At 36.2% G+C, this 12,802-nt stretch overlaps 2 protein-coding genes across 3 annotated transcripts in view; one reads left to right on the top strand and one right to left on the bottom strand.

Moving 5' to 3' along the window:
• GTF2A1L (general transcription factor IIA subunit 1 like) overlaps positions 1 to 2,285 on the top strand; it is a 42,586-nt gene extending 40,301 nt beyond the window's left edge. The window contains exon 9 of the mRNA XM_060606376.3: positions 2,029 to 2,285. Within this exon, the coding sequence (XP_060462359.3) occupies positions 2,029 to 2,136 (108 nt within the window). The 3' untranslated portion in view covers positions 2,137 to 2,285. The remainder of the gene's footprint in view (positions 1 to 2,028) is intronic.
• The window catches only part of LHCGR (luteinizing hormone/choriogonadotropin receptor), a 121,282-nt gene that overhangs the window by 56,025 nt on the left and 52,455 nt on the right, over positions 1 to 12,802 (bottom strand). The window contains exon 11 of one of the 2 annotated variants that reach the window (XM_060606348.2): positions 8,538 to 11,617. The exons of the other annotated variant lie outside the window; for it this stretch is intronic. Coding sequence (XP_060462331.1) covers positions 10,465 to 11,617 — 1,153 coding nt within the window. The 3' untranslated portion in view covers positions 8,538 to 10,464. Of the gene's footprint in view, positions 1 to 8,537; positions 11,618 to 12,802 lie in introns of those variants that run through there. 2 annotated transcript variants of the gene reach the window in all.

The following is a 12,802-nucleotide window of genomic DNA, read 5'->3' as shown; positions in this document are numbered from 1 at the left end:
TTCTGACCAGTGCTTGTATGCATGAAGGCTATGAGTTAATGTGTATTAATTTTGTATGAATAGTGAATTCTTATTTAGTAATTTTTAATTGGTTATTTTAGGTTTTTCAGACATGCAATCATTGCATCTGCAAGTCTTTTTTATCTTTTCCAATTTTTATATTTCTGCTTCTTTCTTCTTGTCTACTTGCATTGGCTAGTGTCAGTTGTACTTTCTTTCCTCTTACCTAATTGTATTAGGTAGGACCTCTGGAGTAAAAACTCGGATGATCTTTGTGGGATTTCAGTGGGATTACTTTTAGGGTTCCCCACTAACCACGAAGACAGTTTTATGCTGAGGTGGAGGTGTGTGTGTGTGTGTGCGCGCGCGCATGTGCGTGTATAGGATGCAGTATTTGATTCTTATTGAGTTAAAAAAATCTAAAATGCATTAATTTATCAAATACTTTGTCAGCATCATTGGAGTTTATTATATGATTTATCTCCTTAGGTCTAGTAATATAGGTGTTATATTAATAAATTCCAAATATTGAACCATTGTTGCATTTCTAAATAAATGTCAGCGTCATTGGAGTTTATTATATGATTTATCTCCTTAGGTCTAGTAGTACAGGTGTTATGTTAATAAATTCCAAATATTGAACCATTGTTGCATTTCTAGAATAAATAAACTATTTATGCACTATTTCTAGAATTAAGTTACTAGAATGAGCTGTTGCTGCTGCTACTGTTCTCCAGATACTATTACCTGTGCTGAGTTCAGGATTCTGTGTCACTGTTGTGTTCCCAGGGACTTTTAAAGATATGTTCTAGTGTAAATTTGGGAGTCAAACTCAGAGAAGAGATTTTCCATTAATAGGATTTTTTTCCCCACACAAATAGGAGTTTCGCATTTATATTTTCTTATGTTTCACAAAATAAAGCTGAATACTGGTCACAGACTTTTCTTCTTTGATTTGACTATTTGCAGTTAATAAGTGGGTTTAATTTTTACCTTTGATTTCAGATCCTACATTTATAAGGTTTTTAAATAGTCACTTGTGGTTTACCCAGGGGTAACAATGATTTTACGGTTTCTTACCTCTTGAGGTAGTAGGATTTTCTAGTTTTTATTTTGTCCGTAAATAGACTGATTTATTAGATCCAAGGAACTGCCAGTGGAATCTAATAGATTATAAGCTTTATCTTCTGGTCTTGCTCAGCGCTTTACTGTGAATTTCTCCTTCAAAATGAAAGTCCTCTTTTTTTCATTCCTGATAATATTAACTACATCCTCTCTATTTATTCCTTTGTAGACATACTGAACTCTTTGCTGTTCTTGATCAGTCCAGGTATCTCCCTCCTCAGGGCTTTTGTGCTTCTGTTCCCTTTGCCTGGAATGCTCTCTAGTCAATATCTTCTTGGCTTTAACCTTTACCTTCTTTAAGTCTTTGCTCAAATGTTAGCTCAGAAGTCAGGCCCACCCTAATGTCTTACTTGCAATTGTAACCCACCTTTGTATTTGCGGTCTTCCTTTTCCTGCTCTATTTTTCATAGCACTTAGTGTCTTTTAATATTCTTCATAATTTAGGTATCTATTAGGTTTCTGTTTCCTCCATACTTACTAAAATGTACACTACTCAAAGGTAGGAATTTTTCCAGTTTTTACAAAGTAATATATAAAAAATGTGAATTTTTATGACTATACATATGTTTTTGTTTTTTAAACTGATATATCTATGGTGCCTAAAACAATGTCTGACAGACACATAGGCATCCAAATATTTGCTGAATGAATCAATACTATCTTGAGGTGGTTTTATTTATTTATTTTTTTATTATATGAAATTTATTGTCAAATTAGTTTCCATACAGCACCCAGTGCTCATCCCAAAAGATGCCCTCTTCAATGCCCATCACCTACCGAGGAGGTTTTATTTTTAAAGAACTCCCATTTAGAGTCAGAACAATCCCATGTTATGTGCAAAGTATTGTAAATTATCCTTTAATTTGTAAAATTAATTAATTTAGACTATTTTTCTCCCTCCAGATTCATCGAAGCAAGAACAAATGGAAATTCTATTTGAAAGATGGTGTTATGTGTTTTGGAGGGAGAGACTATGTATTTGCAAAAGCCATTGGTGATGCAGAGTGGTAAAACTTATGAGCTCTATACATCATAAACATCAGTAGGACTATATTATGTATTGTCAAACTTATTTTTATTTTAAATATAGTCCAGTTCAGAGCTGCTCAAATTTTTAGTTCACTGTATGGAATTTAATAAAATTATAATTCAGATGGAGATACAGATATACAATTTTATACTTCTTTCCTTTTTTTAAAGCCTTCATTGTCTGTGCCATTATGAATCATAGATGAATCAGACATGATGGAGCATGAAGAAATATCACATTTCTTTAATGTTAAAGTAAAATTTAAATCATATTCCAATTCTCCTTCATGGTAAAGTCAGCATCAGTTATTAGATTGGGGCTAGTGTCCTACCATTTCTCCCTAAACCATGTTGCAACAGATCCTGGAGAATCTTGTAAGTAGAGGGATAGTCAAGAAGCTTCTCTAGGTCTTTGGTCTACACTCATCACTAGTGATGTATTGATTGTATAAGCCCAAATGGTCCCTTGGAAGCAGATGTCTCTGTTGAGCCTATATTATACTTGAACATGGAAATCTTTGCTGAGGCCATGATCCCTGGAGTTAAGGATCTGCCTCTCTAGGCTTATCATGTGGCTAGGCCATTCTTCATCATATGTTGCTATCTCCCTGAGAGTTGTGAGGAAGTGGTTAGTTCCCATTCTACTTCTTGAAACTTCAGACTTCTGTCTTCTTAGTCATGGTGGGTTTTTCTCTATCCCTGTTTTTTTTTTTTTTCTTTCCTCTTTTTCGAAACAGTGGAAGACCGGTTTGCATTCTCTTTCCCCCTGAAAGACACTATCTCTCTTCCTTTGCTCTCCCAGGGAATCCCCTCATTCAGTTTAGGTTTTCCAAAGTAAAAGTCAAGAAGAGATGCATTCTTCAGGAACCTTCTGTTTTGGTCAGGCAATCTCATTTGACACAGAAAGACCTGGATAACTGTCTTAAAATCAGGGAGAGAAAATGCAATGCGCAATAGGTCTCATTTTCCTGCAGCAGTAAAAACAAAGCAAACTGATATCTTAGTAAGCTGTTTGGTAATATTCTTTTCCTTAGTAGATTCAAATTCCTCAAAGGAACATTTCCCCATCATTCTGCTTCTCTTAACAGGTAGAGTATACATGGTCTCTAAGATCCTGGTTTTGGCCCTAATTGGTGTTCTCCAGGATAGTAACTCTCATACAAAAACCGGTAGTGAAATGAGTAGGTAATGGTCTCTGAAACCTCCCAAGGATTAGATACTTGGGTTTGGGTGGTCACAGGGCGAATTCCTCATTTCTTTTTCAGAGGCAATCCCATTTGAAGAGTTTAATTTATTCCAGTACTTGTCCTGTCCTACCCAAGGGACTCAGCTACTGGTAGATCTTTTCAAAATCTGCATTCATCTCTTCTGGTTCTTGAACAACATTTGTGGGGTGCTGTCTTCGGCCTAAAGTTGGCAGCTGCAGGAGGATTCAGTTAGTACTCGTGTTGCACTTCTAACCAGATTTGCCAGCTATGCCCTCCCTCTTCATCCTCAGAGTGATTGTCCCTTTCCCTATGACCACTGCTATCCCAGATCCTTGTCTGGTTCTTGAGAACTTTGGGAGCTATGGGTTCTTTATGAATGTTGTCTACCATGAAATGTCTGTCTCTTCTACATGGAAGGCAAAAAGAGGGAACTCATTTGTTGTGTTTATTCCTGAAATGTACCCATCCAGGACTGAAGAGTATACTTTCTAGTGTTTTTCTTGCTTTCTTCCTCCCAGCATCATTCAATCATTCTGTACTTGTCCTAGACAAACTTTATTGCAAATTAAGGGTGGAATTTATTGACAGGGTCCATTCACTTGGGAATTGGGGTTTAATGTGTTGGTTTAAGTGTTTGGGAGAGGCAATAACAGGTGTTTTTAAAATTTCCTTCCTGTTTTCCACTGTGGATTTTAAAATCTCACTTTGCCTCAGCAATTTTTTAAAAATGGTGTATCACAAATACTATTATTATATTGATTCTCTTTATTTATTTATGTGGTCCTCTTTATTTTTTATCATTAGAGAAAAAAGTCACACTTGCCCCATTTGTGTCTCTGCATGCCCTCAGGCCCCTGATCCTTTAAAATGCAAAAAATCAATTTAAAAGTAAGCTTACCACAAAACAAAACAAAGCTAATAATCTTGGCATACTAATATAAATGATGATAGTTTTAGTGGTGGCTGCTAAGAGATTCTCTATTTTGGACCTGGTGCCCTTTTATTAGTCTCAAATAATCCTAGGAAAAAAATCCTACTTCTTGAGAAGTTGTCTAAATCAGTGATTTTCATTTCTTTTTTAGCCAGGATCTACACTAAGAAATTAACCAGTATATGTTTGCATGGATATAGACACACATAATACAAATTAAAGTTTCAGAAAATTATGCTTATCTTTAGCATGTAATGGCCTATATTTTCTCTATTGCATTAAAAATTGATGGTCTTGACCCACTAAATTGATTTCACTGCGTACTGATGAGTCATGACTCATAGTTAAAAAAAATATTACAGGGTGCCTGGGTAGCTCAGTTGGTTAAGCATCCGACTTAGGCTCATGTCATGCTTTCGTGGTTTGTGAGTTCAAGCCCTGCATTGGACTCTCTACTGTCAGTGCAGAGCCTGCTTCTGATCCTCTGTCTGCCTTTCTCTCTACCCCTCCCTGACCTCACACGTGTTCTCTCTCTCTCTTAAAAAAACAAACAAAAAATGGGGCACCTGTGTGGCTCAGTGGGTTAAGCATCCGACTTTGGTTCAGGTCACAATCTCACGGTTTGAGTTCGAGCCCTGCATCAGGCTCTGTGTGTACAGCTCAGAGCCTGGAGTCTGCTTCGGATTCTGTGTCTCCTTCTCTCTCTGCCCTTCCCCCACTTGTGCTCTGTCTCTATCAAAAATAAATAAATCTAAAAAAATAAATAAACAAAAAACCCCCCTGTTAAATATTGTCAATTCATATGCTAAATAGAGCAAGACAAATCCTATTTAGTACATTTTAAAGAAAAAATTATTCTATAAATCCTACAGGTGGTATTTATCTGAGGTTTGGCTTTGATATGGTAATTAGTACTTTTACTCATTATGTCCAGGCTTGAGCATTTCTTGTTGTTTTTATAACGAAATTCCATGAGGTAGGTTCTAAGTTCTTGTAAATACAGTACCTTGGCAAATGTCATCCTATACTCTTTTATAAGTGGAGAAAGTATCTCTATTATAGAGGTTACAGTTTTCTGTGTTAAATGAAATTTGTGAAAGTATCATGTGTCCTAATTCCGATTTCAAACTTTTTCTCATGCTCACATCCTACAGTGCTTTCTTACATACTTTCCACCTTTCCCTGCAGGCTAAGAAGATCTTGCTGAATTTGTACAGTTAGTCTCTTAGGGACTGACCAACTGACCTTGCCTGGAATACATTCTTTACCTATTTTACTCAAGGTGCTATAATTTGTGCACATAATCATCTGCACAGCTCACACTCCACGGGGCAAAGAGGTTACAGTTCTGGCCGAAGCACTCAGTTTCAGTAATTTTAGTTGTGTAGGAAAATATATAACTTTAGAATGAATAGCAACATTTAATTGGAGTAGTGAGCTGGGGAATTTAGTGGGGATTTTCTTTTGACTCCTGTTATTAGGTCAATATTATGCTGTTTTCATGTAAATATACTCTAATATGCCATGTGGGAATTTTGTGATTTATAACTAGAAAGCTAAATTATAAATAGGAAGGCTATGGTAATAACTCTTAGGAAGAAACTCAATATTAATAAAATATTGGACATTTTGAAGAAGAGATTATTTCCAGTTAGGAACACATTTATTGAAATCTTTGTAACATAAAGATTCTTAATTTACATGTGGACTTAATACATTTTTAAAAACTATTTTTAAAAATATTTATTTTTGAGAGAGAGAGAGACAGAGTGTGAGTGGGGGAGGGGCAGAGAGAGAGGGAGACACAGAATCCAAAGCAGGCTCCAGGCTCTGAGCTGTCCACACAGAGCCCAATGCGGGGCTCAAACTCACGAACCCTGAGATCATGTCCTGAGCCGAAGTCAGTTGCCCAACTGACTGAGCCACCTAGGTGCCCCTGGACTTAATACATTTCTGAGGAAACTAAAACCAAGCCCTTTATAGCAAATGTTAGGAATGGAGGACAAAGTAACTTTTAAAAATATGCTGTAAATTTAGATGAGTTATTCTTTATTAAATAATGCTTCTTAGTCATTTGGCAATCTGCCAATGATAATCTCTAGCATGGTATAAAACCCCTCCACAAGATAGAAAAAAATTTCTGGAGCGTTTGATATTTTTATAATTTATGTATGAAGGATTACACAGATTAAGAATACAAATGCTTTCTATAAGACCATCTCATAAGGGAAATGCTTCTTCATAAGGATTTGTTTTATTTTTTAGTTGTAAAAGTGAATCAGCTGAAAAAAATGATTAATCACCTAATATTTGTAAGATTCTAGGATAGATATAGTGGGAGAAACAAGTGAAAGAGATGAGTGTATCACTAAAGCAATTTATAAGATAGGTGAAATAAGAGATAGATGTGTAAAGGTAGTAACACCCAGCTGTGTAGAATAAAAAATGAGTGAGAGGGACGACAAGTGCAAAAGAAGTCCAAAGAGAGACATCACTTTGGGTCACTTATTTATTGTCTACGCCCTGCTTTATTTCAGGTAAAGGAGGTGTCTTAAATTCCATGGATTAGGGAGAGGGTGAATTAAGAAGAGCTTGGTAGCAAAGATAAACCTGTGGCTGGGTCTTAAAGGGTGCCCAAGGAGGGCAGGTAAGGAAGAGGGTATTCCAGATGGTCCTAGTGGTATGGGTGCCAGAATGCAGAAGCATGGGGCACAGCTAAGGAAAGGCAAGTAGGACAATGTGTTGCCTGCAGAAGAAGAGCAGCAGATCAAGTGAGCAGGTTTTTGAGAATGAGTTCTGGAGCTCTTTGAATGTTAGGATAGGAGCTAAAACTTAAATTTATACATACTGATGAGCTGCTCAGGACTTTGGCATGTAAGTAGGATTTTTGGAAGATTAATCAGTGGTGGATATGAGAGTATGGACATGGCAAAGATAGGATATGAACAAAAATGAAGGAGATTTGGTAGCACTTCTGAGGTAAGGGGGAATGGCCTGAAGTGTCTGTGTGACAGCAAGAATGCAAAATAAAGAATTGATGTGGAAGACATTTGAAAGGAACAGCTGGCGGGTCTTAGTGAGTGAAAAGATAAGAGGATGAGGGAGATAGTAAACTGTAGGTCTATGTTGTAACTTACATTATAATGTAGAGAATAAAAATATTTGTGGAAAAGGCCATAAAAGTTATTTTCAGAGTATGTGTCCAAGTACCTTGGCTCAAAGAGTATTTAAGAAGACATAATTTAAGTAGTTTCTCCGCAAGGATATATTTTATTTTTTTGTTTTACCTTCTTCTTTTTTGCTTACTTAGTTCTTTTGGTTCTGGGATTTATGAATTAATCAAAAAGTTTATTGTGTATGTATGTAGCACACAACTAATTAGTATTCTCTCATATCACTGAGACAAATTCTAGAACACTAGCTTACCAGAGAGGATTGCATCTGTAAATGTAAAGAGTAAAGAGAAGTAACTAATTATACAGTAGAAAAGTCAGAAATGTGAAAAACATACAGAGAAGAGATACTTTGTAAATTTTATGAAATCTTTTATCTATTTGGATCACTTTGCACAATGACATAAAGGTTGAAGGTAGATTAAATACATAGTCTAGTTATGACTATATATTTATATAATAAAATGTCAAAGGAGAGCTAAAAACTGGAAATAACCCAGATATCCATCAGTGGAAGAGTGGAAAACAGTGTTATATTCATATAACTTGGCAATGAAATGGAATGGACTATTCAACAATGAAAAGAAAACTACTAATTCAAACAACAGGCTGGATGAGTAGCAGAAACATTGTGTTGAGTCAGAGAAGTCTTACACCGGAGTATATGCTGTATGATTCCATTTATATGAAGTTCTAGAACAGGCAAAACTAATCTATGGGGAAAAAATCAGAACCATTGTTACCATTGGGGTGGTGGTGGGAGTGAGGGATTAACAAAGAAGGGGCATGAGGAAACTTTCTGAAGGTGATAGTGTTCTATGTCTTCATAGAGGTTTGAGATCACATGGATGTATGCTATTGTCAAAACTAAGTGGTATGCTTGGTATTTGTCCATTTTACTATGTGTAAGTCTCACCTAAAATGTAAATAAATATTGAGCCTTGGTTAGTGATAACCATGCTGAAGTATATAGATAGGCTGATGAGTACTGATGTGTGCAACTTATTTTATTTTTTAATTTCTAATTTTTTTGCTTTCAAAATTTTAATTGTAATAAAATTTATTTTTTAGAGTAGTTTTAGGTTCACAGCAAGATTGGGTGGAAGGTACATAGATTTCCCATATACCCACTCCCCCTGCCACACAACACATGGCCTCCCCCGTTACCAATATCCTCTACAAGGGTGGCACATACCCTACAATTGGTGAACCTCTTTTGACTCATCGGAGTCCATAATTTACATAAGAGTTCACTCCTGCCATTCATTCTATGGATTTGGATAAATGTATAATGACCTGTATCCACCATTATAGTATCACACAAAGTTTTTAAACACTTTTAAAAAATTTTTAATTGAAGTAAAGTTGACCCTATAACATTATATTAGTTTCAGGTGTAAATCATAGTGATTTCACAGTTATATAAATTACAAAATGCTTACCAGGTAAGTGTAGTTACCATCTATCATCATACAAAGTTATTACAATATTATCGACTCTATCCTCTATGCTGTACTTTTCTATGCCTGTGACCTATTTATTTTATAACTGGAAATATGTACCATTTTATCCTCTTCACCTATTTTGCTTATTTTGCCACCCTTCTCCCCTCTGGCAACAACCAATTTGTTCTTTGTATTTATGAGGAAGTTTCTTCAGTTTGTTTTGATTTTTAGAGTCCACACGTAAGTGAAGTCATATAGTATTTCTTTTCTCTGTCTGACTTATTTCACTTAGCATAGTACCTTTTTGGTCCATGTCTAGGTCCATCCATTCATGGATGACAAAACTTCATTCTTTTTTATGGTTGAGTAGTATTTCACTGTGTGTGTGTATTTTCCAAATCTTTTTTATCCATTCATCGGTCTGTGGATGCTTGGGTTGGTTCTATAGCTTGGTTATTGTAAATAATGCTTCAATAAACAAAGGGGTCATATATCTTTTCAAATTAGTGTGGTTTTTTTTTTTGATAAATACCTAGAAGTTGAATTATTGGGTTGGATGGGATTTCTATTTGAATTTTTTGAGGAGCCCCATACCGTTTTACACAGTGGTTGCACCAATTTACCTTCCTACCAACAGTGGACAAGTTTTCCCTTTTCTCCACATCCTCGCCAACACTTGTTATGTCTTGTCTTTTTGAATGTAGTCATTCTCACATGTGTAAGGTGGTATCCCACTGTGGTTTTAATTTGCATTTCCCTTATGATTCGTGATGTTGAACATTTATTCATGTGTCTGTTGGCCATCTGTTTTATCTTCTTTGGAAAAATGTGTATTCAGGTTCTCTGCCCATTTTAAAATCAGATTATTTGATTTTTTTGACGTTGACTTCTTTATATATATATATATATTTGGATATTGATGCCTTATCAGATATATCATTTGCATATATTTTTACTTTTGCTTTCCTTGCCTGAGGATACTATCTGGAAAAGTATTGCTAAGGGCGATGTCAAAGAAATTACAGCCTATAGTTTCTTCTAGAAATTCTATGGGAGAAATTACATTTTAATTTTAATTTAGCTGCATATGGCTAGTGGCTACCAGATTGGACAGTGCATCTCTGCAGTGTGTTTTTCAAACTATCTGAGGAAAAGAACCAGTTATTTTAAATTTCAAATCTGTAATGGACTAATAAATTGCAGTAAAAATTACTACAAAGGTGAAATGAGAAAGAAGCAAAGATATGTAAAATACCACCTCATTCAAAAGCACTAGATTCAACAGACATTAAATTGCTCTGTCAAAATTGCTAGAAATGTTTCTACACACTTTCAGTTTTTGTATTTTGTGTCATCATGTACCAATGACAAGTAGTTTTTAGATTGGCAATGGTCATGGACAACACTTTGAGCTAGGTAGATATCTTGTTTTTGCTCAATGTGCTTGAGAATAAATAGTTTCCTAACACCAACTCTTTATGTTAAAATTACTGGTACAGATTATTTTTTACATGTTTAAGCACTACTCAATAATGTGGTTACTGATAAAACAGTTAACATTCTTTATAGCAAGTTTTGTCTGGGATAGCTGTATATTGACAGTGCAATGTAGACAACTTCAGGGTGGACTGAGAAGGCTTATTTGATCCAGTGAAGCCATTTTTGCAGTTAGAGGTATAAGCCAAAAAATCCTTCCTTCTATAAAGTTCAGCCCGATGTTTACAGCAGCCAAATTTGCTCAGCAACAGAAAGAAATCCCTTTGGAATGCCTTTGTGAAAATCGCATACAGAAATGGATTGGCACAAGAATTGACAGGATAAAAAAGAACCAGTAAAACTTTAGAATTGGTTACTGTGATAAGGGGCACTTTGAAGGCAGCTGAGATGGCAAAAAAAGAGATAGGTGCCATGCAGGTGAAATCAGTGAAGATGAGGACCGCCATTTTCTTAGCAATTTTTTTATCTTTGTTGGTAGCCATCAGCTCTGGATTTTGAACTGCAAAATAAATTTTAATGTAGCAAGCACAAATGATGATGAAGGCCACCACATTGAGTATCAGGATGGTTAATATGTAGACTTGTGAGAGAGTGGTTTCCACATCCATGGGGAGGCAAATGCTGACCTTCATATAATTGCTGACACCCACAAGGGGCAACATGGCAACTAGAGTAGAAAAGAGCCATCCTGCAAGCATAATTGGAATGGCATGTCTTAAACGCAGCTTTTGGTCCAGCTGAATAGCATACGTTATAGTGTGCCATCTTTCTAGTGTGATAACTGTGAGTGTGTAGACAGAAAGCTCACTTGAAAATACAGTGAAAAAGCCAGCTGCACTACACCCATTCCCTGTCTGCCAATCTATGGCATGGTTATAATATTGTCCTTTGGTTTGGGAATCAACTGAGGCAATGAGCAGCAGATAGAGCCCCATGCAAAAGTCTGCAAAGGAGAGATTGCACATGAGAAAACGGGGCACTGTCAGTTTATAACGACTAGTCAGGAGAACAAAGAGGACAGTCACATTTCCCATGATGGCTAGGATATTAATAAGCCAAATCAGGAACCTAAGGAAGTCATAGCCCATAATATCTTCACAGGGATTAAAAGCATCTGGTTCAGGAGCACATCGGAGTGTCTTGGGTGAGCAGAAACCATAGTCATAATCCCAGGCACTCAGTTCACTCTCAGCAAAGATGGCAGAATAACTGTAAGAAGAATATTTTGTCTCAATGTAAACTTGAGATTTTCTATGATTCTTTGTATTTAAAAAATTGAATCATCCTTTTTGTTTTTTTTTTAAGCCTATGAAACAAAAGGGAACAAAGCCACGACAGCCTCAGTCTTAGGTTTGTTAAATTATTAACAAATAATGTTTATTTGTTAAATTATTAACAAATTATTATTTGTTAAGTTATTGTTAAACAATTTGTTAAATTATCTTAGAATTCTGAATGGAAATAGGAATTTCTTTAGGGAATGAAAAGCAATATATATATATATATATATATATATATATATATATATATATATATAATCTGTTGATGCACAGACTTATGAAGCTGTTTACAACGGATGAGTTTTCTTTGGAAAACAAATTTAGAGACACAGTATATGCTTGCTATGTCTACAAGAACCCTTTCTTGGCATTTTCCTAGGTATTTATCTCATTTAGTTGCCAAACTGCTGTCAAGCCATGTGTCTTTGGTAGAACACTAATGGGACTGAAGGGCTCACACTGCCGAAGATTATCAGCTGTGAGTAGACTAGCTTGAACATTGGTCCCTGGCTAATCAAATAGCCCAGGTAAGAAGTGGAAACCAAGGATGGACAATCAGAAACCCAGGAGCTGAAGCCAAATACAGATATGGACAATAGGGAGAAATGGTGAAAATAGATACTCCTTAGGGGTATGAGTCAAATTCAGAGAGTAGTTTGAAGAAGGGTTCCAACTCTAGTGAAGGAACAGTCCCAACTCTGCTAACCTCTTCCTCCCAAACCCACTGCTAATAATTATGTTAAGATTTTCATCCTCTCTTGTAGGACAATTACATTAGTTTCCCCCCAGCATCTTTCCTCTAATTTTAGCCCTCTCTTGCTCCATCTGTACCTTCCTCCTATGATGGCTTTTCTTTACTTTTTTTTTAATGTTTATTTTTGAGGGAGAGAGTGCAAGTGGAGGGGAGGTAGAGAGAGAGGGAGACACAGAATCCAAAGCAGGCTCCAGGCTCTGAACTGTCAGCACAGAGCCGGATGCAGGGCTCGAACTCACAGACCATAGGATCATGACCTGAGCTGAAGTCGGATGCTTAACTTGACTGAACCACCCAGGCGCCCCATAGAATGACCCTTCTTAAGTACAGATCTATTAATTCAAACTTTTGCTAGGTTCT

The sequence above is a fragment of the Panthera onca genome, chromosome A3 (genome assembly GCF_046562875.1).
Source record: "Panthera onca isolate mPanOnc1 chromosome A3, mPanOnc1 haplotype 2, whole genome shotgun sequence".
Taxonomy (NCBI): Eukaryota; Metazoa; Chordata; class Mammalia; order Carnivora; family Felidae; genus Panthera; species Panthera onca.
This window is presented reverse-complemented; position numbering and strand designations above follow the sequence as displayed.